The sequence below is a fragment of the Moschus berezovskii genome, chromosome 27, assembly GCF_049115385.1.
Source record: "Moschus berezovskii isolate FMDL1 chromosome 27, NW_MosBer_1.0, whole genome shotgun sequence".
NCBI lineage: Eukaryota > Metazoa > Chordata > Mammalia > Artiodactyla > Moschidae > Moschus > Moschus berezovskii.
In genome coordinates this window covers 8,023,179-8,049,227 of record NC_142486.1, presented here as the reverse complement: position 1 = coordinate 8,049,227, position 26,049 = coordinate 8,023,179, and the positions used below count along the sequence as shown (strand labels likewise).

The 26,049-nt window shown below is 53.2% G+C and overlaps 2 protein-coding genes and 1 pseudogene across 4 annotated transcripts in view; 1 reads left to right on the top strand and 2 right to left on the bottom strand.

The window, feature by feature from the left end:
• Positions 1–2,120, bottom strand: part of STYXL1 (serine/threonine/tyrosine interacting like 1) — a 30,113-nt gene extending 27,993 nt beyond the window's left edge. For all 3 annotated transcript variants that reach the window (XM_055410086.2, XM_055410084.2, XM_088833324.1), the window contains exon 1: positions 1,960–2,120. The gene's annotated coding sequence lies outside the window, so the exon portion shown is untranslated. The remainder of the gene's footprint in view (positions 1–1,959) is intronic.
• A 79-nt stretch (positions 2,121–2,199) lies between these two features.
• MDH2 (malate dehydrogenase 2) lies at positions 2,200–16,301 on the top strand. The gene is made up of 9 exons (XM_055410083.2): positions 2,200–2,385; positions 5,757–5,925; positions 7,460–7,543; positions 7,980–8,089; positions 11,170–11,295; positions 13,234–13,311; positions 14,186–14,285; positions 14,628–14,779; positions 15,990–16,301. Exons 1-9 carry the CDS (start codon positions 2,320–2,322, stop codon positions 16,119–16,121), a joined length of 1,017 nt encoding a protein of 338 aa, XP_055266058.1. The 5' UTR covers positions 2,200–2,319; the 3' UTR covers positions 16,122–16,301.
• LOC129545638 (leucine-rich repeat flightless-interacting protein 2 pseudogene) lies at positions 9,122–10,662 on the bottom strand (annotated as a pseudogene).
• Positions 16,302–26,049: the final 9,748 nt, after the last annotated feature.

Below are 26,049 nucleotides of genomic sequence, written 5' to 3'. Positions count from 1 at the left end.
GCCCTGAACAATCTGGGTTTTCCAGTCTTGTATCTAAAACCACTTGACTCTCCCCAAGTTCAGAAACCCACTCTCAACCTGGTCAGGCGCTGGACAATAAAGAGATGAAAGGAGCAGACTGCACGATGCCTTCAGTTCCAGTGGTAAGATACAGGGGTAAACAATTAACAAGAGAACACAGTCGGTGATACAATAAGGGACACTTCTCACGTTCCAACTCCCAACAGAAATTATCTGTTCACTGGCCCCTCCTCCAGGTTTTCCTTTGGGCTCTTTTCCCTTTCTTTCTCATCTGAACACTTTCTATTGTTAAATGCCCAACTCCCAGTGCCTCTCCTTTGGGAACTCCAACGTCCACGTGCAAGGATCTCTCCCTCCTGTGGAGCTGAATGGTCTAACTCTTGTTCTTCCTTTACATCTCAGCTTAGATGTTTCATCCTCCAAAGTCCTCTCTCACATGGCCCCCACCTCCACCCCAAATCTGAGTTAGACAGACCTCCTTTGTGAAGAAAGCTACACAGCTCAAATTAGCCTGGAGTTAAAACTCCCCTCCAATGGTGGGTCTTCCCCACCATTCTATACAGAACAAAGAACTCCCTGGCGCCCCCTCACTGCGCCCCCAAGGAAGGAATGGACACTAAGATTGATTAGTCGAGCTCCCAGCCGGTTCCACTCTCCAGCCCATCTCAGGAATTCCTTGCCCCATTTGTTGAAAGTTAATTAATCCAAACAATCTTGAAAAACAGCCCCCTCAAGACAATGTATTTCTGCATCTATGTTGCCTACATATACCTCCTCTTTTCTCGACTTAGCAGCACTCATCTGACTGCTGCCCCTTCTCGCCTCATTAAAGGTGATCTGTTCCTGTACAGGTCTCATTCTTTCTCCAAACTTCGCTTTCTCTGACTCCCTTAACCTACACTTTGTGTTCCCACAGCCCCTCATAATTCTCTAGTGTTGCCCATATCATGCTGCTTGCAATGTACCTGTCTCCCTCACTAGACTGTGAGCTCCTTAAAGGCAGAAAATGTGTGGATCCTTGCTCACCTGTGAAGCAAGTGATTTTAGTAGCTCAATGAACAAATGGAAAGCAGGCAGGAAAGAGTAAGCCTGTCATCACGCACGCCCTCCTACTTGTATGTTCGTCAGTACTTGGGCTAACTGTTTTTTCACCTCCTGCTTCCCCATTCCCAAGTAGGCTGTCATTGGTTCCCCCTCACCGGGTTTGCACACTTCTCCAAGGTAACAACCTGCAACACACCGACCTGCCCCACTTGACCCTGAACTTCTTAAGGGCAAGGAGGTCTCTGCACCCCCAGAAAATAGCATCAGGCCAAATGAAGCTTCTAAGTATACTGATACATTTGAACGGTAAGCTTCTAGTGAGCAAAACCCATGTCTTCACTTTCTCCGTGGTAGACTCCGAACAAATCCAATTTAACTGTGCTCAACATGGTTTCTTCGCTCCTAAGGAGGAAACAATGTGGCCACGTTGACAGCATTGCTGGGCCGACCAGAGGTGAAGGGACGGCGTGACTTTGCAAGTTTCATCACCTGGATACCTGTTACTGCATCTATAAACTCTAGCGATGAGTCAGTGCTCAAGGTCTATCATTCTCGGGAGTGATGTCCCTAAAGCTTTGTAAACTTAGCAGAAAGTCCTGGGCATCAGGAGGAACGACAGTGGACGGCCTGTGTGTGATCACGGGCGGTGCACAGGGCTGACAGATTAGAGGAGCCCCCATCCTCCACCTCAATCCCGGGGCTCTCAACCTCCCCTCTCCCATTTCCTTTCCAGAGCTTTCCAGAGTTAGGAGCTCCTCCAGTCCCCAGGGACAAGATGGGTGGGTTTGGCTGAACTGGCGGAGGGGAAGGGCGGCTCGGATCGCACCCATTCAGCCGGGCCTCCGACCTGGCCTCGGCCGGTCGCCCTGTCAGAGCCTCTGTCTGGGGCCCCACCTGCAAAATGGCTCCTCTAAGGCTCTCCAAGCCTACAGCTCGTCTTCTTCCACCTCTCAAGTGCGGACTCTCCCTCCCACTCTGACCACGTCTCCCTCACAGGCCGCACGCAACACGACCAGCGCTACGACCCAGCCCAGGACTGCGCTCCGGGTAGCACCCTTCTGCGGGCCTCGCCGAAAGCCCGGATGTGGCCGAGATACCGCGAGAGTTGGGAAGTGGGGGCGCCGGAAGCAGCGCCGCTCTCGCGAGACAAGGCGGAGCAGAGCCAGGAGGTCCTGTGCAGTGTGGAGGTCGTTGGAGTCACTTGTCTGCTGACGGCTCCTTCGCCAGCCTGTCTGCGCCCCGCCCGCCCCAGCCATGCTTTCCGCCCTCGCCCGGCCTGCCGGCGCCGCTCTCCGCCGCAGCTTCAGCACCTCGGCCCAGGTAGGCCCTGCGAGGGGCAGCCTGCAGGTGGAGGCTCCCCGGCCTAGGCCACGTGTGTTCCTGGCTCGCGAGCAGCCTTGACCCCCGAGTCAGTCAGCTTGGCCGCAGGGCCGCCCGGTGCAGACCCGCAGTTGTGTCGGCTGGGTCGGCCCTGATACCGAGTTGGAGGCGCGGGGGAGAAAGTCCCGGAGTCAGGGAGGTGGGAAGTAGTCCAGCTCCAGTACAGGGGCGCTTCTCCGAGCCTGCCAGGTCACCCGCAGAGTCTGCTCTTGACCTGTGCTTCTTCAAGCTTGAGAAGCCAGGGCTGTGGGGCCTAAAGTAACTTACCTTCCCTAGTATTTTGAGAGACTAACTTTGTTGTTGCAGCTTCCGTACAAGCATTGTGTAATTTTTAACTTCAAAGTGCAAACAGAGCTACCCAGGGTAGAACACTAGTCCAAGATTACAGTCTTTTCGCCAGAGGATTAAAATTCCCCTCTCCTGACCACTGTAATTTTTTTCTTAGATCACCAAGTCTTCCCTCTAAGAACCCGAAGGCTCTGCTTCCTCTTAAGGACCTTTTGAAGGCTGCTTTCTGCGGTGGGCGGCCTGGGACTGGCTTGGCCTGGGACTACTTAAGCCTAAGCTATTTTTAGCCGTCTCGGGCTGCGATTCCTAAACTCTGGTGTGTGTCAGAATCACCAGAATACTGACAAAGATCAGAGATAGAGGGTCAGTGAAGGAGGTAGGACCTCCTGGGCCTCTGTTTTTACCAAGTACCCCAGGTGATTCTAATATAACCCAACTATGAGAACCCTGGAACGCCTACATTGCCTCTTAAGTACCCTGCCCTAAAAGGGAGGAGATTGTTAAATGAGGTTCTGCATTTCTTAGCCTCTGCCTTTCAGACTAGTCTCCTGTGTGTTTAGTTCATTGGGAAAATAAATATACACATAAGTACCTGCTTGTATCTGCTTGCCCAGAGCTGTGTTGGGTGCTGCAGGTGGTACCAGGATGAGTGAGAAGCAGCGCTTATGCCAAAAGGGAGTAAACTTAGGACCCATAGGACCGGTGGAGGTGTTGAAGAGTGAGACTGAGGAGTGGGGGATGGGAACTAACAAGATAAGACGGGGATTTGCTACTATGATTTCATGAGGGGTATTGAGAGAAGAAGGAACATGGAGAAAACCAAGGCTTTGGATTTTGGAGTTGAGTTGCTAAGGTAGGAAAAACTGCTCGGAAAGAGTGATGGGAATTGGGGGTGGTATTGATATCAGGAGCTCAGGTTTGGATATATTGAGTTTAAAATTCCTGCTGGCCATACAGACAGAGTCGTTGAGAAGGCAGGTATATAAGTCAGAAAGATGAGCTTGAGCCAGATGGTGCATTGGCCTAGAGACTTTAGATCCCGTGTCATTAACAGGAAAAATGGAATGAGCATTCAACCTCCGTGTATTTATGTTTCTGTATGTACTAATGTTCTAATGTATAAACACAGGAAAGAAATTTAGAAGCAAGCTGTTAAATAAAGTCTGTTATACAGACTTTAAAAAGCAAACTTGTGAAGGAAGTGTTACTGTATGTCCATTTTCAAAGCCTGTTGCTAAACAGTGTGCCAAACAGTGGGAAAGGATGTGAAATCTGGCAGCAGTTTGTTTAGGAAGAGATTGTGAGCTGTCCTGCGATCCCAGAGACTCTCATCTCACTGTAAAGAGTCCACTATTTACAAGTTACATTTTTATAAATATTAGCCGAGCTGATGGAACCTTATACAAAAAGCAACGCAGCCTCATTCCACTGAGAGTGCGTTGCATTCATCTTGTTTGTCACAGGGAACTGATTGATCCAAGGACCCTAGTTGAGGACACCAGGTCTGTCTGTTTCTTGGTAGATATGAATTCTTTAACTGTTAGATAACAATTAAGACATAATCTTTGACATTTACATCCCGCACACCAAGGGGCTGTGTTGTGCTCCCCATGTTGGAACCTTGGTCAGTCGTGGGAGCCAGGCTGAGAAATCTGGGCATGAGGAACTTGAGAAGATCTTTGAGCAAGGCAATGATGAAAACTTGGAATTTGGGGGAGGATGGGAGAGGTAGAGCTGAGGACCTAAGTTAGACAGTGGAATCAGAATGGAAAGCAGGGGCAGGTTAGGAAGATGTTCGAGATGCCAGCTCCTTCGTATCTTAACTGGGTATCACCCATAAGGAAAGAGGCAGAAGATAGGAATAAAGGTTTGAATGTGGGTGAACACAGGTGCCATTTGGGGACAGGGATGGGAGAGGTAGCAAGGATAAATTTAGTCACACAGTTGGGTTAGTGGGACCAGTGGAATGCCTAACAGAACTTGAGATGTGGAGTTGGAATCTGGGAGTCCCTGGGATTTGAGACAAGGTATGAGGGTGATCATTGAAGGTCCGGAGGTGGGTGAGATTCCAGACTTCAGGTTCTGGGTGGTTGGTCCAGCTAGTTTTCTGTGAAGTCAGGGGTACAACTTAAAAAAAAAAAAAACTGAATTCGAATCTTACTTGTAGTATATGCCCTTTCGAGTTTTAATTTCTTCAAGCAGAACACTGTGTGTGAGGTGATTTTTTTGAGTTTTTTTTTTTTTGTTTTGGTTTGTTGGGTTTGGTTTTGTTGACAGAAGCCCAGTATTGCTGGCTTCCGTTGCTATGGAACACAATGTGCAGCCGTAGTGTAGACGCTGCCCTCCAGGACTGTGCACTGGCCTTTGAGCTCCCGTGTCTGCTCTTTTCTCAGTTTGTCTTCTTCCTGGCCTGCTTGCTGGGATAGGCTCCCCCTGTTTGTGAGTTTAGGCTAGGAACAGCCTCCCTGAGGTTGACTGGGGTTTGGGTTAGGCCCTGCGCGAGACTTAGAGGGAAGAATGCCTCTTGTGTAAGGGGAGTGAGCTTTAGGGCAGGACTTCGCTTCAGAACAGCTCTTTGCCCTCAGCTCCTGGGCATCTCACTGCCTGGCCACTCAGGAGCTGGCCAGGGTCTGTTTCACTCCTACAGCTCCCAGGTCCAAGCACTGGCCCATTAGTAGGATTTCATAAATGTTTGTTTGTATTTTTTAAAACTGCACGTTGCAGGAGAGGCTTCTGTTAGCAGTCCAGTGGCCAAATGAGTAGTTTGCTCATCTCTCAAGGGTACGGGAGAAGTGTGCCCTGACCCTCACAGCATCTGGAGGCACACGTTGTCCCCCGTTTTCCTGAGGCATGCCTCTGAACGTCGGGAAAGAAACAGGGCCTTAGGGGTAGTAGGAATACCTTCGCCTCTTGGTTTGGGACCTCTGCAGTAAGAGGCCAGGGGCCGTAGTCAGCAGTTTTTACCGTGTGAATCCTTTTAATGCTAATTCCATCTTCAGAGTCCTCTCTGTGCCTCTCTCTAGAACAATGCTAAAGTAGCCGTGCTGGGGGCTTCCGGAGGAATTGGGCAGCCGCTTTCGCTTCTTCTGAAGAACAGCCCGTTGGTGAGCCGCCTGACCCTCTACGATATCGCTCACACACCCGGAGTGGCTGCCGACCTGAGCCATATCGAGACCAGAGCGACTGTGAAAGGTAGTGGGCCCGCTGACCCCACGGACCTTTCATCTCTTCTCCCCAGTAGACCAGGATCCAGTTTAGAGTGAGATTCTTGGGTGGAACTAGGTGTTCAGAGACTTTGGGTTTCTGTGTCCATTTTAGAATTAAATTTTATAAATTTTTGCAGCTTTTTGGTCTTGTCTCTAAAAATGTAACTAGTGTCTCCCAGAAAAACAGCCTGATCTTCCCATTTAAAATTTTTTATAATTTAAAATAATAGGAGTGTAGGGATAGGGGGAGCCTCCTGCAGGAATGTGGGGGCAGTAAGCGGTGCTGTCCCTGGTGTGCTGCCAGTGCCTGCCGGGCCAGGCCGGGCTGGGCCATCCCTCCACCCCAGGGTTTCCTCTGCCAGCTTCTTCAAAGCACGGCCACCTTAGGGAACTCTGAAATGAATATAGGTATATTATCCAAGAAGTCGTTCATAATCACATACAGTTATATACAGCCTGCTCATTATAGCAGCGTTTATCCATGTCACCAAGTTCTTGATAAAACCATTTTTAAAGAGTATTATAAGTTATAGTTTACTTCTTGTCATACCCATGCTGTTGGCCATTGGGCTGTTTTGTGTTGCGCTGTACTATAAATATTTATATAAGCTGTGATAAGCATCTTTTTATCTTTACGTTTTGTTTAGGATCCTGAAAGTAGAGTGAGTAGGTACGGCTGTTTTACGGATTTTACTGTGAAATGTCAGATGCTGTGCAGGAGGCTTTTACTGTGAAATGTCAGATGCTGTGCAGGAAGCTTGTACTGCTTCCTGTCCCCACTGATGGTGTGAGGCTGCCGATGGCGTTTGCACCTGTCTTCAGTGGGTGTAGATGGCTCAGGAGGCTGACTTGTCAGGTCATGTGCTTGTGTGCCTTCCAAGGTCCCCGTGCATTAGTTTGCTTACTTTTTCTTGGACTGTATATTTTAGAGTTTCCAGAAGCTCACACAATAGCGAAAAGTCGAATTAAAGCAGATTTTGGTCATTGGAACCAATTCCCCTGAGATGTTTGAAAGTGAACCTTCTTCTCCTCAGGTGATAGGAGTAAACAAAGTCAATGCTAATATGTAGAGTCCCTGTTTGTCATGGATTCTCTCTCCTGGCCTCCAGCGCACCTTCTCATCGACCCCAAAGTGGAGCTTTTGTTAGGATGACCGTGACGTGGAATAAGCAGCTCTTACCAGGAGCTGAGCAGGGCTCAGAGGTGCTGGCAGGTTGGGTCAGATAAGGCCAAGTGGCCAACTTGGATGGTTTTTCCATTCTGTAGGGGGGCTGGGCCATAGAGGCTGGGGGAAAGTGGAGTGAAAGGGACTATCCTGCCAGCCGGAGTCATCCAGACCATAGCGGTAGTTCTCGAGGAGAGGAACCCCTTCACAGATAGCCCTTCCATCCTGTCTTGAGACCTGTGGTCAGATTTGGACCTGGGTGGGGCTGTCTTCCTGGGCTCTGTCTGTGCAGATGTGCTGGCCTCTGTGGGTCAGAAACTGTGAAATTGCTCACTCGAGTGTGTTTTTTTTCCAGGCTACCTCGGACCTGAGCAGCTGCCAGACTGCCTGAAGGGCTGCGATGTGGTGGTCATTCCAGCAGGAGTCCCGAGAAAACCAGGTGTGTGCTGAAAGCCTTGCCTAGCATCTCCCTGAAAGTCAGCTAAGGACGTGGTTATCCAGGAAAAGGGGAGCTGGTCTTTCTCTGCTGCAGAAAAGATTCCAGGCTCCCAGATGCCTGTGGGGTGCAGACAGAGCCCTGCACAGTCACTGGGTCCCCTTGCCCAGCCTCTTGGGTTTTCTGCACGGAACGCCCTTTTCTCCACACACCTCTACCTTGGAAGGTTTACTGATCCTCCTCGGGTATAACACCCCTCTCTCCCCTCCCCACGCTCCACCTGCACTGACCTCTTGGCACTTGTCACACTGGGCCGTTTTTCCTACAAGATGGATTTACTTGACAGGGACCCTGTATAACAATAAACACACAGCACTTGGCATGTGTTTGGAAATTCATCCTGTGCTCTATGAACAATATTGAATTGGATCATCCTCAGGTATGACCCGAGATGACTTGTTCAATACCAACGCCACAATCGTGGCCACCCTAACTGCTGCGTGTGCCCAGCACTGCCCGGAAGCCATGATCTGCATCATCTCAAATCCGGTGAGTGCCCGCCACTGGCAGGTGCGCGGCTGCAAGTGCCGCCTGAAAGCTGTGTGCGGCTGTGCTTAGAGTGAAGAGTAAGCGGGTTGATGTGCTGAAGTAGATACGGGGATGAATGCTAAGAGGCCCTTAAATGTACTTCCTGAGGAGTCTCTGGCCTGCCCCATGTGGATGGTAACCTGGATTCCCATCAACCGTGTACGTGTGGGCAGGTCACTTCCCCTCTCCGTATCTTAGTTCCTCCACCTGGAAAACAGGTCCGTTCCTCAGGCTGCCTGTTCACTCCTTTTACTGTGTTCCCCTCGGGCTTTGCAGTTGCAGCTGCTCTGGCCTCCTTACACTCACACCTGATCGCATACACAGCCCCCCTCACCCGACCCTACCCAGGCCCTGCTCGCTGGTTTTTGCAGGAAGCTTGTTCCTCAGTTCAGAAACTCCGGGTCGGATGCTATGTCCCCCTGAGAAGTCAGCTAGGGCGCTCATGTGCACCCCAGTAGGGCCCCTGGTTGCATTTGACAGCAGCCTCCTCTGCCCCTCCCTCCTGGTTGAATCTGGACTCTGGTCTCCGAGTACAAGCAGGACCCGGGTGAACGTACGGTGACCCTGCTGTTGACTGAGGGGCGTGGCTGCAGGTGAACACCCCGAGCTCGCGGCCGGGGCCTCTCAGAAGCCGGTCCAGCCTTTTCCAAGCAGCTCCCCTCTCCTCAAGGGCCACTGGCCAGAAGTTGTTGGGTAGCTGATTAACCGGTACCTGATACATCTTGCTGGTTTTGTCCTGTTTTTTCACGTACCAGGTAATATGTTAAGCATTTGCCTTGTATTGAGACTCTTAACTTTCGTAGTAACCTTAGGAGGTAGTTGTCTTCCAGTTTTACAGATTAGGAAGCTGAGTCCCAGGGAGTTGATGTAACTTGCCCAGGGTTACGATGCAGAGTGCCAGAGCTGGAACTTGGCCCTGGGCCATCTGAGCTTATAGCCCTGTACTAGGCTGTTTTTTGTTTGTTTGTTTTTATTTTTTTCATTCATGAAGATTCAAACCTGTTTCATTCTCTCATAAATTAGAAAATACAAAGGTAGCTATCTGAATGACAAAGCTCAAACAGTCCTGAAAGGGGTCTGTGCCAGTGGACGAAGTCACCCTCGGGGCGGGGCCCTACTGCTGGGCCAGCAGGGCCGTCCTGTTGGCCTTCATCTTCTCGAGCCGCTTGGCCAGGTGGCTGTTGGTCATCTCCATCTCCTCGATCTTGTCCAGTGCTGTTCGGAGCTCTCTTTGTAGCTTCCTCTTTTCTGCTTTCAGTTCATCCTCAACTTTCTCTGCATTCTCAGCAGCGGTTTTATATCTCAGCACCTGCCCCTCCAGGCGGTTGATACTTTGCTCCAAGGTGGTTATATCCTATTCCGCTTTTGAACGCTTAAACTTGTATTCACTAATTTGTCTGTTGGCATCTCTCTGCATCTCGATGAGCTGCAGGTCCGAGCCGTTCTGTAGCTCTGCCAGGTCACCCACTGTGCCGTCGCTCCTGGAGCACTTCTGCCGCTCCTCCTCCAACTGCAGCTTCAGTTTTCTAATCTGTGATAGTAGCTCTTCCTTTTCCCCAGCAAGTTTTCGTAGCCGTACGTCAAGCGGCCCTTCCCCCACCGACTCCAAGACCTGGGCGGCTACCTGAGACACAACGGTGATGGCCCCGACTGCGGGCTCCTGGTGGACGTCACCGCTGGGAGTGCTGTCGGGGATGATGACTAAGCCATATTTCTCAATTAGCTCATCTCTTTGCCAGAGGCCTTCTTTCAGCTCGTCCATCTTGTGCTGCAGCACGCTACACATGTGCTTCTGCCTTTCTAACTCCTTTGATTTTTCTTCATTTTCTCTATAAAATTCCGCCATCTGTTCCTCCTGCTCTTCAATAACATCCTTGAGGGTATCTACTTGGTATATCAAATTGTTCTTCTCATTGTCTAACTGTGCATTGGAAACCATGGCTTTCTTGTATTTTTCTTCCACTTCAGATAAAGACTCCCGCAATTCACTTAATGAGGTGTCTGGGTCTATTAAGCTGCTGGTATCCCCACTTCCTCGCCTGGATGAGTTTCCACTTAGAGGGGTCGTTGCTGAGGCAGAATTTCGAGATGAAGGCCTTGTGTAATTTTCAGCATACTGTTTATCAGATTTTTCATCCAACCTGTGACTGCCAAGACTTCGAATGGACAGTGCATCCTCAACTCTCTCTTTTTGCTGCCGTTCCAGTTCTCTCATGCGGATATCTCTCGCTTCTGCCCGGGCAGCCCGTTTTGCTGCCAGTCTTGCCTCTGCTTCTCTGGCAATGCTACTCAAAGCTTCATCTTCTGCAGAAAATCGGTCTTTCACAGGTGTCCTTTTCCTTCCAGAACCAGGAGTCCCCATCTTGTCTTCTAAATAGTCTTTAAACAATGAAATGTGACTTCACTGTTTTTAGCCCTGTGTCCGGGCGCGGGCTGTGGCTGCGGGCGCCGCCGGGAAGGGCTGGAGCGTGGCTCGCCGGCCGGGAGCCTGCCAGAGCGAAGGGCGAGGGGCGCGGGAGGTGGACTCGGTCCCAGGTCCCCGGCCAGGCGGGCTGGGCAGGGCGTGGCGGCTCCCGGCGCCGACAGCCGGTCAGTCAGTCACGGCGGTGTCCCCGCGGCGCCGCACCTGAGACAGCGGGAACCAGCCCCCGGGAGGAGCCCTGTTTGTTTGTTTTTAAAGAATGGTGTTTAGGGTCTAAGGCCCAGCTGGAGCAGAACTTGGCCTGCGGATCCTTCCTCACATTTTTAAGTTGACTGTTGAAGGGTCACATGCATATGTGAACTTTGGGGTCGGAGGTCACCAAGGGGAAGAGTGCCTGCAACAGTGAAGCGCTTCTTCTTTCACACGGCAGGGCGGGGGGCGAGGAGACGAAGCAGTCTTTCAGAGCAGGGGGCCTTCCATGGTAAGGCTCAGTTACCAGACAGGGCAACTGAATGGGACACCTTCGGGGTTACTAATAGTCTGATAAGAGTTTTCCTTCTGTCGCGTGGCTCTGCTCTCAGAATGCAGGTGAACTGTGCCTTTCTTTTGGATTTACTAGGTTAATTCCACCATCCCAATCACAGCAGAAGTTTTCAAGAAACATGGAGTGTACAACCCCAATAAAATCTTCGGGGTGACAACCCTGGACATTGTCCGAGCCAACGCTTTCGTTGCAGAGCTGAAGGTAAGAGTGGCATTGGGCATCTTCAGTGCGGCCTTTCTGATCCTCCGTGTCCATCCTTGGCTCACTGATGGGCGTGGAAGACACCAGGGCCGTGATAGATCACGTGTAACCTGAGGGTGGTGGTAAAGGTCTTCATGGTTCACCTCCCTCATGGAAAGCAGCTCTCATGTTTTCTTGGGGCATGCAGACAGCGGGTGCCTGCAGGCTGAGACTGGCCAGCGCCTGCGGTGACCAGCTTGGTCTCCCCGCGGCATCCAGGGTGCAGGCTCTCCGGGGGTTTCTCGCTGGAGCGGGTTGTGCTCCTCGTACTCTCCACCTCTGATAACTGGCCTTCGCAGGATTGACCTGATCATCGTTAGGCAGATGATAAGGTCAGCTAACAGGAAGGGCTTGGGCAAGCTCCTGAGATGGCGTCAGCGTTGTTACCCCCAGTCTGTGTCCCAGTTCACTCCTCCTCGGTAACTGGTGGTGGCTTAGACTCCCCTCTGTCTCGCCGGCTGCCGGCTTCTTCCTGAGCTGCTAGACTCGTCCTGGGGTGGGTGTGGCGGCGGCACCGGGTCGAGCCCTCTGTGTTTCACAGCTCGCTGTCTACCCTCCCTGCTTATGGACCTTGCAGAACCACTTCCTCCCTCCCCAGTAAACGTCCCTCCTGAGCTTCAGGCATCGTTTGTGACTCTGCAGAGGAGGGTTCCCCCCCACCCCCCAGTTAGTGAGATGGGCACGCACAGGATGTGACCTGCATCTTCTGCCCCTGCACCTCTCTCCAGGGTGTGGATGGCACGGTGCCCGCACTGTCATTCTTGCTGTGGCGTGTTCCTCAGCCTCTGTTCTGAGGGGCAGATCCTGAGACGTGCCCCAGGGCCTGGGAGCTCTGTGGAGTGAAGTGGAAAGAGACACTTTAGTTCCAGAGACAGTGAGTTTGAGCAAACTCTGGGAGATAGTGAAGGACAGGGGAGCCTGTTGGTCCCCTGGCAGTCTGCAGTCCATGGGGTCGCAAAGAGTTGGACACGACTGAACGACAACAATTCCGGAGACAGTTGGATTGAATAACCAGTTCAGCACGTGTGTGTTTGGAGTGGGATTGTTGGTGCCATGACCCAGGTGCCCAGCCTGGCACCCTATGCAAGCTCCCTGCTCCCTTAGCTCTCTGCTGCTGGGCCCGCCCCCCCCCTTGTGACTGGGCTCCCCTTGCTGGGTGAAGCAGGTTCCTAATTCAGGGCATCTCTAGCAGCTGCAGCATTTGGGGGCTGTTCACCCCCCTTCCATAACTCCCACCAGCATCTTTTTCTGTGATAAGAAATGCCTAATTTGCAGATTCTTGGGGTGGGGGGGGCATCATGCCTCAGATTTAACAAGTGAATCAGCCATCCCAACAAGCCCCGCTTAGCTGACTGTGGCGTCCTGACCCGTTTCCACTTGGTTCCCTCCTTTCGGACCCAGTCACTGAGTTGACAGACTTCTCACTCCTGGCTTTTCTAGAATCTCGCTCTCATGCCAGGGAAAGAGAATCTGCTTTGTTCACGGTGAAGGCAGTGTGGGCACGTGAGTCTGGGCTGATGCGGGCATGACAGCAGGTGTGGGAAGGAGGGCTGGCGTCCTCTGGTCCCAGGAAGCTGTCAGGCTGAGGGGGGCCAGCTGGGGCCCTCCAGGGAGGTAGTTTCCAGCCCGTTGTGAAGGGACCACCTCACAGGGTCCTCACCAGAGGCGGAGGTACTCCTCGCTGCACGTGTTCAAGCTGACGTCAGAGCGTGCGGGCGCGGAGGCTGCTGGGAGAGGTGAGCGCGGCCGGAGTTGCCCACAGCCTCTTGCCTGGCTCCTTTGTTTTGTTCTTGAGTTTTGCGGATTTTCCCAGTGTTGGTGCTTCAGACGCGTATGACGTGTTTGACACTCAAAGTGCTTGTTTAAAAATTGATCAGACTTCACGCTTTTCCTGACCAGGATTTGGACCCAGCCCGAGTCAACGTCCCTGTCATCGGCGGCCATGCTGGGAAAACCATCATCCCCTTGATCTCTCAGGTGCGTCTGGCGCGTGTGTGTTTCCTCACCCAGAGGCCCCCAGATCACGAGCATCCTTCAGAGGTTGACGGTGGGGCCCTGGGGCAGGCAGACCTCACCCTCCATGGTGGCTTTGAAAGGATTCCTACTGTGGATGCAGCCCCACCCCACTTGTCTGGGGGTCTCCTGATGGCCTGGGGGCTGTGGGAGCGAGTGCAGCTAGAAGGTGTTAGAACGCCAGCTCCCACACACACTGAAAACTGCCAGTGGAAGCACCCCCTGCCTTCCTGATTAGGTCAGAGCAGGCAAGGAGACAAAGCAAACACCCCTGAGAATGAGATAAATCACCTCCTGACCTCGGAAGAAAATACTGAGGAAACACTTTAAATCTGAATTGATGGACATCCCACAGAGCGAGCATTCAGTACCCTTGAAAGACAGGGGAGGGCAGAGGGAGCAGTCAGAGGCAAGATCCCTGAGTGCCGTGGGCCCTGCCAGGACCCTGAACAGCAGAGGGAAGTAGGGGACCAGTTGGTGACAGGTGAATAAGGTTTGTGGTCTAGTTCATCACGCGTGATACTAATTCCCTGCTCTTCATAACTGCATCCTGGTTACGTAAGATGTTAACGTCAGGGTAAGGCGGGTGAGGAAAATCTTCCTGCTATTTTTACAGCGTTTTCGGTAAGTCTAAAATTAGTCCAAAAGAGAACAAGTTTTTAAAAAATGAGTAGGGATCTCACCACACCTCCCAACAAAGTCAGCATTTTCTTTAAAGAAAGGGTCTTGATTTCCCGTGTGGGCGCGATGCCTGGCCCCCACAGGACAGGGGACCAGAAGGGCGCGGGACCTTGGAGCCTGGCCCTGCTCACGTGGTCCCTGTGGCTTCTGCTTGCAGTGCACCCCCAAGGTGGAATTTCCCCAGGACCAGCTGACCACCCTCACCGGTCGGATCCAGGAAGCCGGCACGGAGGTGGTCAAGGCGAAGGCTGGAGCAGGTAGGTCTCAGGAGCGGCCCTGGGCCCTGGTTAGAGTCTGAGCTGAAGACACGAGCACCCGGCAAGGAGCAGGGCCTTTTCTCAGTTTCACATCATCCACTTGACGTGCCACCCCCCCAGTCAGAGGGCAGCTCAGCCTGCTGGGCGGCATGGAGTAGCGTCTGAGGTCAGCAGAGCTAATTCCATGCCATTCATGCATTTGTCGGGTCAGGGAAAGCTGATGTACATTCCCAGTGACTAGAAGGCTGGAGGTTACACAGGTGGATTTTGAGCTGGCGGGAGAGCGTGCCTGGATCTGCAGGTCTCAGCGCTGGCATGGCTGACCCACCTGTGTCTTCCTAGGCTCTGCCACCCTGTCCATGGCATACGCCGGAGCCCGCTTTGTCTTCTCCCTCGTGGACGCGATGAACGGAAAGGAAGGAGTCGTCGAATGTTCCTTCGTCAAGTCCCAAGAAACAGACTGTCCGTATTTCTCCACGCCATTGCTGCTGGGGGTGCGTACCTGGGGGCCGGGGCTCGGCTGGAAGGAGGAGCGTGTTCCATGGTGGAGAGTCAGCTGCTCCACCCGGAGCCTTCGCTCCATGACTCGGATGTCCGTGAGCAGGGACTGTCCCGCCGCCTTTGGAGGGTAGAAGCGCCACCGAATCGGGAGCAGGGAGACACCTCCATCTGTGGGGCTGACGGGCTCTCATGGCTCCAATAGCTGGTCGGCAGCGACCACCGGGGCAGCCATCCTCACGGGACCCTTGTGTCCCAAGGCGGCTTGCGGACGGCTCCCAGTAGTGACTTCCCCACACCAGCCTGCGCTTGTCCTGAGTCCAGGGCCTGCCGAGGCCTGTACCGCTGTTAGACGTTCAGTCCCAGTATTCCTGGGCCGCTGGGACAGGGCCCTTCTAATCAAGTTGCTGGCTTCAGCCAGGCTGGTTTGGGCAGCTGTCCGGTCTGCTTGACTCCTACTGGGTGTTCAGGGAGCAGCTTTCCATGTCTCAGCTGTGGGCACCTGCTGGGATCAGGCTCGTGTGTGCTCCCCTTCCTCTCATGCCCAGAAAGAAGCCCTTCCCATAGCCCCTGGTGTCCACAATCCCCAGGACTCACTCTGAAGAGGTTAGTCGTGGAGCCTGTTGAGCAGGTGTGTGTAGCATGGTGAGGCCCCAGGGGCTGATGGTTCCGACCAGGGAGCGTCTGAGGAGGCCTGGATGCCAGGCTGCTGTCTTCCTGATAACCAGCGTTTACCTACGTATTTACATTGGACATTTAAGTGTTCCTTCAATCCTTAACCAACTCGGGAAGGAAACTAGCTCCCAGAAGTAAGCCCTCTGTTGGGGAGAATAACTCGTGTTACTAGTCATTGAATTCTTTGTGAACCAGCTGATCCAGGTTTGTCCTCAGAGCCTTCTGTGAGGCAGACGAGGAGACGGACCTGGTGTGTGAGCAACCGGGCTGCACACACAGCGAGTTCCGGGCCTGGCCCCCAGCCCGGGGCTGACTGACAAGCCTGAGTTCCCGGCACGGCTCACACCCGTCCCTTCCCATCCCATCCCATCCCCAATGTGTGTGACTCCCTCCGCAGGCTGCCCAAAGCCACTGGCTGCTGGTTTAGACCAGCTAGGCGGGGCTGACAAAGTTAAGAGCGGGCTCTTCTGTAACAAACTCATTCAAGGAAGCTTTCTTGTAAAATGTTACCACCTCCCCTCTCTCCTTCAGAAAAAGGGCATCGAGAAGAATCTAGGCATCGGCAAGGTCTCGCCTTTCGAAGAGAAGATGATTGCCGAGGCCATCCCTGAGCTGAAAGCCTCCATCAAGAAAGGAGAGGAGTTTGTCAAGAACATGAAATGAGAAGGCGCTTAGCAAGCAGTCGGTCTCCTTAACTTATTAAGGCATCATGTCATTGTAAAGCCGTTTCAGATACGTTTGTCGTTTCAGTTTGCTTGGTTGAGGAGGATTGTATTAACGAACCACCCCTTCCCAATCTTGGTCAGTCTGTCGGTGCGTCAATAAAAGCAGGCTTTGATTTTCTTTTTCAAGGTCTCCTTCAATTAAATACTGTGATTTCTTCCCCATTAGAGCCTACTGCAGAGTGTTTGTCTGGCATCTCTTGCATCACAAGTCAGAACTACATGTTATTTAAAATTTAGGTTGAAGCATCATGGCCTTCTCAGTAGCTTCAGGTCTAAAATTGATCAGTAACTGCTTCTCCCAGCCCTGCGCCGTGAGCTGTCACGCCCCCTGGGCGTGTGAGCTGGGGAAGGGCCCGCTCAGGCCTGATGCCTCTGTGTCCTCTCACCGGCTCGCTGCCATTCAGTGGTCGCCGCCAGGCCTCTTTCTCCTGTTCCGTGGTTTATCTGGCCCGGCAACCAGCACCGCTGGCTGGATTTCATCCTCTTCTCATTGAACCCTGATATTCAGTGGCAGTGACGACAGAATCGTGAGGAAGGCTGGGCAGGGGCAGGAACAGCCAAACCAGAATACCAGCTGCCACCACAGGGCCGAGGACACGGGAGGGTTCCTGTCTTCATCAGTAGCTGGAAGGGGCTTCGTCGCATAAGCTGGGATTAGGATAAATGTGGGGGATTAAAGGGAGGCCCGATTCCCTTCAGACACAGGCTGCTCCCCAGAAGCCATGGCCTTCACAATGGAAACTGAGAGCTCTGTATCTGAGAAAGAACCTCCTGAGGACAGGTGATGACCTTGCGTGAAAGGGCAGGTGGGGGGGTGGAGCTTCGCCCAGTGGACAGACGCTCTATCTGCAGCTTTCTTGTTCCCCAGTTAAATGTCAAGTGTGACATTGCCGTTTTCTTACACAAGTGATAATGTTCATTGTTGAAAACCTTGTAAGCCAAATAAAGCAGAAAATTATCACTGATAATGGTATTTATGCTGTTAATTTGGCATATTTCAAAAGCAGAGATAATGCTTCTTGTGCCGTTGTGTAACCTGTACTACTCTTTATTACCGTGTAACAAGCACAGTGTAGTTGTGCAGAATTTCTCACGGTTCTGCAGGTGACAAAGTTCCACCAGAAAATTCTGCTCCACCAGGTGTAGGGGCCTGGCCAGCCCGGCATGTTCAAGATGATGTCTTGGGCTCATGGCTGCTGCTGGGGGGAGGGGATGAAGGGACAGCTGGGCCCCATGAGGCCCGCACAGCAGGGTGCGCGGGTTTCTTCTTACTTGATGGCTCAGGGTTCCCAGAAGTGCAAGAGCAGAAGCTGCCTGGCATTAAGGCTTAGGCTCGGAACCAGCACAGCATCACTTCTGCCACATCCTTGTAGCTTAAGCAAGTCACAAGGCAAGCCCTGGTCCATGGTGGGAAGACCCTCAAGGGCCTGAGTACACAAGGCCTGGTCCTGTGGGAGCCAACTTTGGAGATCAGCTGCTACTTGTGATTCTATTACTGTAAGTTTATATGCTTTTTCCCGTCTCGCCTGTTTAATTGCTGGGTAATCCTTAAGGTGAATGTACTGTAACATGTACTCCATTCTTGTTGGGTCATGAGGTGGTTTGGGTTTTCACTCCTAGGAAGAGCATGGCTATGAATGTCATGGTGCTGATGGACTAATTCATCCTGGTGATTCTGTACGTGAAGCACTGTGCCAGCTCTCTCGGGTGTGTTTGCTATTTCCTGGGATCCTTGCTGTGACCCTGACAGGCAGGACCTCGTGCAGGTGACTCAGCAAGTTGTCTTGGTTTAGGATGGTCAGGTCAGTGCCCATCTGCATACACAGTAGTTAACACACAGCAATCTCCGATTTGCTCAAAATGCAAGCTCCTCCCTGCTACACTGTTGGTGGGAATGTAAACTGATGCAGCCACTGTGGGAAACAGTGTGGAGGTTTCTCAGAAAACTAAAAATAAGTATGTGATCCAGGTGGCTCAGCTGGTAAAGAATTTGCCTGCAATGCGGGAGACCTGGGTTTGATCCCTGGGTTGGGAAGACCCTTTGGAGAAGGGACGGCTACCCACTCCAGTATTCCGACCTGGAGAATTCCAAGGACTGTATAGTCCATGGGGTCGCAAAGAGTCAGACACGACTGGGGAATTTTCAACTTTCCAGCAATCCCAATCCTGGGCATGTATCCAGACAAAACTATAATTCAAAAAGATATATGCACCCTTGTGTTCATAGCCACATTAGTCACAATAGCCAAGACAGGGAAGCAACCTGCATGTCCGTCAACAGGAACGGATGAAGAAGATGCAGCATGTGTATGCAGAGGAATAGTACTCAGCCGTAAAAAAGCACGAGTCCTGCCATTGGAGCAACGGACATGCAACTCGAGATTATCCTACTAAAAAAGACAAATACTATATAACAGCGCTTATTTGCAGAATATGAAATATGATAGAAATGAACTTATCTACAACAGAAGGAGACTCAGGACATAGAAGACAGACTGGGGGTTGTTGCCAAGGGGGAGGGATGGAGTAGGAGCTTGGGATGTAAACTATTTTATAGCTTACATTAGAAGATGGAAACTGTTCTATATAAGATGGATAAAGAAGGGGGTCCTACTGTATAGCACAGAGAACTATATTCAACATCCTGTGATAAACCATAACGGAAAAGAACATTAAAAGGATGTATGCATATGGATAACTGGATCATTATGCTGTACAACAGTGATCAACACAAAATTGTAAATCAACTATATTTCAGTTTTTAAAAAAAATTTTAAAGAGAATTTCCTGGCAGTCCAGTGGTTAGGACTCGGTGCTTTCGCTCCCTGGTCAGGGAACCAAGATCCCAGGCACATTGTGGCTGAGTTTTTATTTGTCTGGTTTTGGCTGCACTGGGTCTTCGTTGCTGCGTGCAGGCTTTCTCCAGCTGGGCGGGCAGGGCCACTCTGGTTGCGGAGCAGAGGCTCAAGAGCACGCAGGCTCAGTAGTTGTGGCACACGGGCTCAGGTGCTCCTCAGCCCATGAAATCTTCCCGGACCAGGGATTGGACCCATGTCCCTGCATTGGCAGACAGATTCTTGAGGAAGTCTGTCAAGTTTGAAAAAAAAAATAATGCAGGTTTCCTGTGCCCACCCCTCAGAGGTTCTGAGAGCAAGGACCAAGAACCTATAATATTCCAGATTCTCCCAGATTATTCCGAGAGGATGAGGTGGTCAGTGACCACAGTTCAGACACTGGCTGTCCCAGATCTCTTTTCACTAAGGGATTTCACAATAAGGCTCCTGCCTCTCAGGGCTCACAGATAAGTCAGGGACAAGAGAATCAGTGAGAAAAGTGCAAATCAAGTACCAGATGACTCCAAAGAGGACGAGGTTACTTCTGCACGTCTTGGTAGAGGCCAGGACTGGAGGAGACTGCCCATCAAGATAGCCGGGAGGGAGGAGGAGATGCCATCAGAGCTGGCCCTGCAGGTGGGGTAGGATTCCAGATGGCCAGAAGGCCAGGCTGGACACGTAGGCAGCAGCAAGAGCCACCTGGGTTGAAGAGAATGGGCTTTAGATGGGTTTGAGGTGTGGCCAGTGCTCACATGACAAGGAGAGTGAGGCCATTCGGGGTGGAGTCGGGGAGTCTTGAATGCCAGGCTGCAGAGCTCAGACCTCGCCCTGTGGGTGTGGGAACTGGGAGGATGTCAAAGGCGCTGAGCAGGCTGGTGACAGGGTCCCAGGAGGAGGCTTGTCAAGATACAGATTGTGGCCCAGGAGCCTGGAGAGGGATCCAGGTGATGTCTTTGCAGCAGGCCACACTTAAGGAGAAAAGATGCCACAAGGACCACTCATGTGACACTTGGCAGCAGAATGGGCAAGGACCAGAGCAGTATGGTAGGGAGGCAGAGGGTGATGGGGACACGGAGGAAACACCAGCACCTCCCAGCCTCATTTCCACCCTCCAGCAGTCCATCAGCCCGTTGGCAGTGTAGGTTCAACTAACCACACTCCCTGCTTTCAAGCTCCAATTATCCGCCTCGCAGTCTATGAACTGACTGCCAGCCCCTGCTTTTTGGTCGCCTCCGGACACACGACTCCCGTCCGGCTCAGCAAGGAACAAAACCCAGGGACTGAGTGGATGGTGTTAATGACCATGATGAGCTGGCTGAGTCTTTGCTAGGGGAAGCCAACAACCAGTCTGTAGAGAGCAGAGAGGAGGCTCTGGGGCACCCACTCGGGGGTCATTAGATGGCGACAGACTCGGTCCTGCAAAGAAGCTGCCCTTTAAGTCCCCGGTAGATCCAGCCATGTGGGGTAATTAGAAGGAAAGCGGAGTCTTGCCTCCCCACTGCTAAGGCAGAGGGGGTGACAGCTTAGCTCAGAATGAGCCTGACCATTCAGGAGGGAGGCCAAACCTCCCAGGCAGTTCTCCCAAACTGCCAGCAGAGGGAGCTGGAGGCTGGTGCTGCAGCGCCGGTCCTGGGGACTGTGAGTCAGGTGGTGGCTGGAGGGTCAGCTTTTCCCGTAGGTCTGGGCTCTGCTCACCCCGACTGGAGTGGGCAGCCACCTTCGGGCAGGGGTAGTGGAGGTGGGAGAGAGTCCAGGGAGGTCTGGAAACTGGCCTGGAGACACAGAAGGGTTGAGGTGAGGAGTTTCAGAAGAAAACCTACCCCCACCCCCACCCTTGGTGGCTCAGACAGTAAGAATCTGTCTGCAATGAAGGAGACCCAGGTTCTACCCCCGGGTGGGGAAGATCCCCTGGAGAAGGGAATGGCTATTCTCTCCAGCATTCTTGCCTGGAGAATCCCACAGAGGAGCCTGGTGGGCTACATACAGTCCATGGGGTTGCACAGAGTCAGACACGACTGAGAGACTTTCACTACTTTCCACCTCCCCATAACCATAACCCTGTAACTGAAGGCCACAGGCCCCACCAGAGGAGTAGGCAGAGGATAACTTCCCACTTACCGTAACCGAGTAACCATTGGCTCCTCCTGTCTCCAGTGCCCTGAGTGGACAGTAGGGACAGGCCACTCCGTCCAACACCTCGAGGGGGTGGGGATTAAGTAACCCAAACCCAGGGTGGACCAAGCCGCTGGGTGGCCGGAAGGGAAGGCCTAGCCTGTGGACACCTGCAGCACACCTACTTCGTTGGACCCTGCAAGGGAGCTGGGCCAGGCCCTGCCTGCCTCTAAGTTCCCGCAGAGTCCTTTCTCAACGGCTCCGCTTTCTAATCCCCTAGGGCTTGAGATGGATCTCTTCAATTAACCCAATTTAAGAGGCCACCCACATCCTCCTGCTGCCTGCCGTCCCAGGCCTGCGGGCTCATGGCTTGGGGCAACCTCCCTAGAGCAGCCCGGGTGTAGCTGCTTAATTCAATTTCCTCATGAAGCCGAACAGGGTCACCCAGAACCAGGCGCCGAAAGGCAGAGCCAGGTAGGCTGATCTTTGACCAGTTGCCCCAGTACAGCTGACCTGGCTGGGAAACACTTAGACCACGTAATCCACAGCTGCTGCCCCCGCCCACAGGCCCGCCCCAGGCCCCTCTGGTCCACCCCATGGTAAAGAGGTACCACCTGGCAGCTTGACATCTCCCAAACCCATTAGCCAATGCTTACATATGTCAGTACCACTGTGGTATGAGGCGCCTTCCGCAGGACTGGGGAGGGCAGTCCCAGAGGGCAAGCTTCCCACCCCCAGCAGAGCCCGCAGGCCTGACACCCTCCCCCCACAGCCCTCCACCGCAGCCTGGCTTCAGCCAGGGGGGCAGGGTCCAGAGGCGGGGCTTTGGGGGTGATTCCCAGCAGTTTTACCTGCCCCTTCTTCCTCCCCAGGGCCTCCCAGGTGGTGCAAGCAGTAAAAAGCCGGCCTGTCAATGCAGGAGAAGACTAAAAGATGCGGGTTTTATCCCTGGGTCGGGAAGGTCCCCTGGAGGAGGGCATGGCAACCCCCTCCAGTATTCTTGCCTGGAGAATCCTGCGGACAGAGGAGCCTGGCGGGCTACAGTTCATAGGGTCGGACACAGCTGAAGCAACTTAGCACGCACACACTTCCTCTCCAAGGAAGCACTGATCTGATTAAAAAAAAGAAAAAAAGCCTCTCCACATCTTGCTGCTGCTGCTGCTAAGTCGCCTACCAGGCTCCTCATCCACAGGATTCTCTAGGCATGATAACTGGAGTGGGTCCACAGCCTATTACATGAAAACAAATAGGTATTATAGGATTCCATATACCACAAAAAAAAAACCTACCACCAACAACCGCTCCCCCAAATGTGTTTGTGTTTGAGTGTAAATGTCCGTTAACTTGGTTCACGGTCTAGAACGGGAAGTCTGGTTCCATGATTTGACACCAGACCCTTGGATTTCTTGGACTGCTGACCCCCCATGCTCTGATGTCCCCTATGGGGAGTTGGGCGGTTCCCTGATGTCCACCCCCACCCCAGGAGAAAAGATCTTGGGGACACTCCATAGAGGATGATGGGAACACTGACCCCAGATCAGGGGCTGATGGAGGGGACTGACCGTTCACAGAGGGGCTGGTGTTCCCTCAGGAGGTCACCCACTCTGCCACTGCCCAGCTGCTTGTCTCAAGGCCTGATGAGGAAGCACTGCCCTGCTCACACCCTGTGTGTCTAACTGTCTGTCTGGGTCGGAGGAGGCTCCCACAGAACCTTCTCCCCACTTTAGAGCCATTTCACATTCTACCAGCAGGCAACCCGGCCCAGCGGGAAGGCTCTGGTAGGAGATCTTGGCAAGTCTCTTTCTCCTTCTCTGGGTCCCCTCCCCTCCTTCCTGAGAGAGCCCCGGGCCAGCCTGGTCCCTCTTAGGAAAGGTCAGCCCCTAATCTAAGCAGCACCCCCATCACTCTGTGAAGCCCCCTCCTCCTGAAGCCTCCAGCCCAGATTGACTACAAACCCCACCTCTGTTGCCTAAAAATAACTCCTCCCCGCCTGGCCCGTTCCTTCCCAGGCTCCTGCTGGTGCTAATGCTCTCCCAGCCAGGCGGAGAGCCCCGTGCCAGGCAGACCGCAGGACGGTAATTAGGTTAACTCCGCTCCTGCTAGGGAGCCCCAGCCCCTGCTTGGGGCTGGGACGGGGGTGACTGGGAGTGCTTCTTTCACGGGCCTGGCTGATTTTGTGTGGTGTGTGTGTGTGTGCCTGTGTGGGTATATGGTGTGTGTATATGTGGGGCGTACGTTTTGAGTGGCAGGCACTGCATAAGATGTGAAAGCAGAGACCAAAGCTGGATGCAGCTGGCCCAGACTGGGGGAGGGGGTGGGGGAGGGGGGAAGCGATGGGACACTCAGGCCCCTCCCACTGCTCATTGATGTTGACCAGGCAGTGCCTGCTTGCATCACCCAACATCTTGTCCTCACCTTCCACGTCTGCCATCTCACAGCTGTGAGGAGGCCCCTGTTACAATCAGGGAAGCAGGGAGGGGCTGTCCAGGAGCCCCCACCCTGATGAAAGCCCAGCGCAGCTTTAGCCCCCTTTTACCCCGGTGGCGCATGCGATAAAGAACCTGCCTGCCAGTGCTGGAGATGTAGGAGGTACAGATTCGACTCCTGGGTTGGGAAGATCCCCTAGAGGATCAACCCACTCCAGTAAGTACTCTTGCCTGGAGAATCCCATGGACAGAAAAGCCTGGCGGGCTACAGTCCATAGGGTCACAAAGAGTCGGACACGACTGAAGCAGCTGAGCACACACACGGGCCAGTTCCTCTGTGCCGGGCACCTCCTGGGCAGAGATATGATGTGGGACGATTAGTAAACTGAGGCTTCAGTCATGTGACCATGCAGGTGAGGACTGGCCGGTGGGGTTGAGTCCCCACTGACACCTGAGTAGACCCCAGCCTGGGATGCTTTCCACGGAGGAGCAGGGTCATCCGTGGCTGCTGGAGGGGGCTGTCCCAGCAGCTGCAGAAGAGACCACAGGAGGAGGCAGCCACCCAGGCCAGGCCTCTCCAAGGGGCCCTGCCAGGACTTCGGACAGTTATCGTGACGAGCATCTCAAGGTGGAAACCAGCGCACCAAAGCCTGCCGCAGCCTGAACAGCATGGCTCAGACTCAGCACAAACAGGAAGTGATTTCAAGAAAGAGCTAAGTAGCAGCACAGAAGGTGCTCAGAGAAACAGAAATGTGGAGCTAGGACCAGAATTGCAGAAGTTTCCCTGGCATCTTGCTATGCTATAAATTTGACTCCAAGCTTCCCAGTGCCACAGAGCCTTCCAGAAGGAGAGTCCAACAGGACTGGTGTAGTCTCAAAGGACAGCCTGGGAAATGAGACTGCTGGAGGCCAAGAAGGGGTCGCCTCACTCCAGACCCCAAACCTCCTCCCCACGCTCCACCCCCAAAGCTGTGGCACCTGGAGCAAATTACTTAGCTTCTCTGGGCATCAGCTACCTCACCAGTAAAATGGAGATGATTGTGGCCATTCCCCTGCTTGCTGAGAGGATTAAGTGTCTAAAGTCCTCATCGGGGAATTCCCAGGGGGTCCAGTGGTTGGGACTCTGCCCTTCCACTGCAGGAGGCACGGTTTCTTTCCCTGGTCAGGGCACTAAGATTCCACATGCTGCACAACATGACCAAAAAATAAGTTTTTTTTTTAATAGATAGATAAATAAATAAGTCCACAAGCCACAGTGGGCACTCAGTAAATGGTGATCGTCCTTGCCATGATACTCCCTTGGAGGTCAGGGCTCTCCTGGGACCCACGGGGGAGTCTCCGGGTCTGAGGGTGGAGGCTGCTGGGAGGAGGGGGAGTTGGGGCCCGGGGACAGCCCCAGGCAGGGCACAGGAGCAGGGCCCCCCCAGAGCCACCCCGCAGGGCTGGGCCAGCCTGGCTTTGTCTGAGTTGCCGGGATTCAGGAAGCAGATTCAGGCTGCTGGGGTCCCAGAGGGATCATTAAAGCAGGGCCGGGGGAGGAAAAGGAGGCTTTTTGGTAGTGTGCAATTAAATGCATCATATATATTCCACTGTGTACACACACACGCAGACACACACAAGCAGGTCATTCTCCCTCTCACCCTGTCCCACCCAGGCAGCCGCTCCCAGGCCAGTGGCCCACTCCCCAGAGCGCAGGGTCACGTGGAGCGGTCCAGGCCCTGGCTCTGCCTCCCTGCCCTGCCCCCAGCTCCCTCTGACTTCGGCTCCAGCTGGGGTGGAGCCTGTGGCCTTGTCTTGGGCCACTGAACAGCCAGGAAAGGCCCCATGAAATAAGCGGGGCCTGGGTTAAGACCCCCCCTACAAAGAGACCCTCAGTGAGGGGGGATGGGGAGGGAGATGGGAGGGAGGTCTGGGAGGAGGGGACAAGGGGGTACCTGTGGCTGATTCTCGCTGATGTTGGACAGAAAACCACAAAGTTCAGTAAAGCAATTATCCTCCAATCACAAAAATAAACTGAAAAATAAATTTTAAGAAATAAATAAAATGGAAAGAAAAAGGGACCCTCAGTGGATTCCCTCCCACCTCTGGGTGCCGGGTGGGGAGGGGTGTCAGGTTCAGTGTGGCCATGCCCCTCCTATCCTGCAGGCCAGCTCCAGCCGTCTGTCCCGGGGTCTGAGGTGTTGGTGTGTGTGTTTGTGTATGGACTCACGTGTGCATGTGTCCTGTGTGTCCCATGTTGATGCGGGAGTCTGTGTGTGCTGCGTATGCCGGGAGTTGTGTGATGTGTGTGTCTGAGGTTTGGGTCATCCAGGTGTAGAGATGTAACAGTGTTCACGAGTGTGTGTGGGGGGGGGGCGGGGGGCACATGTAAGGGGCTATGTATGGGACTGCATGCATGTGACATGTACCTGGGGTACGTGTGAGGTGTGTATCCGGTGTGTGTGTGCCTCGTGGATGTGTATGGCGGGTTCAGGCGACTGGGGATCACTTCTGC

What these genes read in the sequence shown, in the direction of transcription:
- MDH2 (XM_055410083.2), top strand. Translation starts at nt 2,320, where the DNA reads ATGCTTTCCGCCCTCGCCCGGCCTGCCGGCGCCGCTCTCCGCCGCAGC. An exon ending in GCTTCAGCACCTCGGCCCAG is followed by an intron (nt 2,386 to 5,756) that starts GTAGGCCCTGCG and finishes GCCTCTCTCTAG; the next exon opens with AACAATGCTAAAGTAGCCGT. An exon ending in CTTTCGTTGCAGAGCTGAAG is followed by an intron (nt 11,296 to 13,233) that starts GTAAGAGTGGCA and finishes TTTCCTGACCAG; the next exon opens with GATTTGGACCCAGCCCGAGT.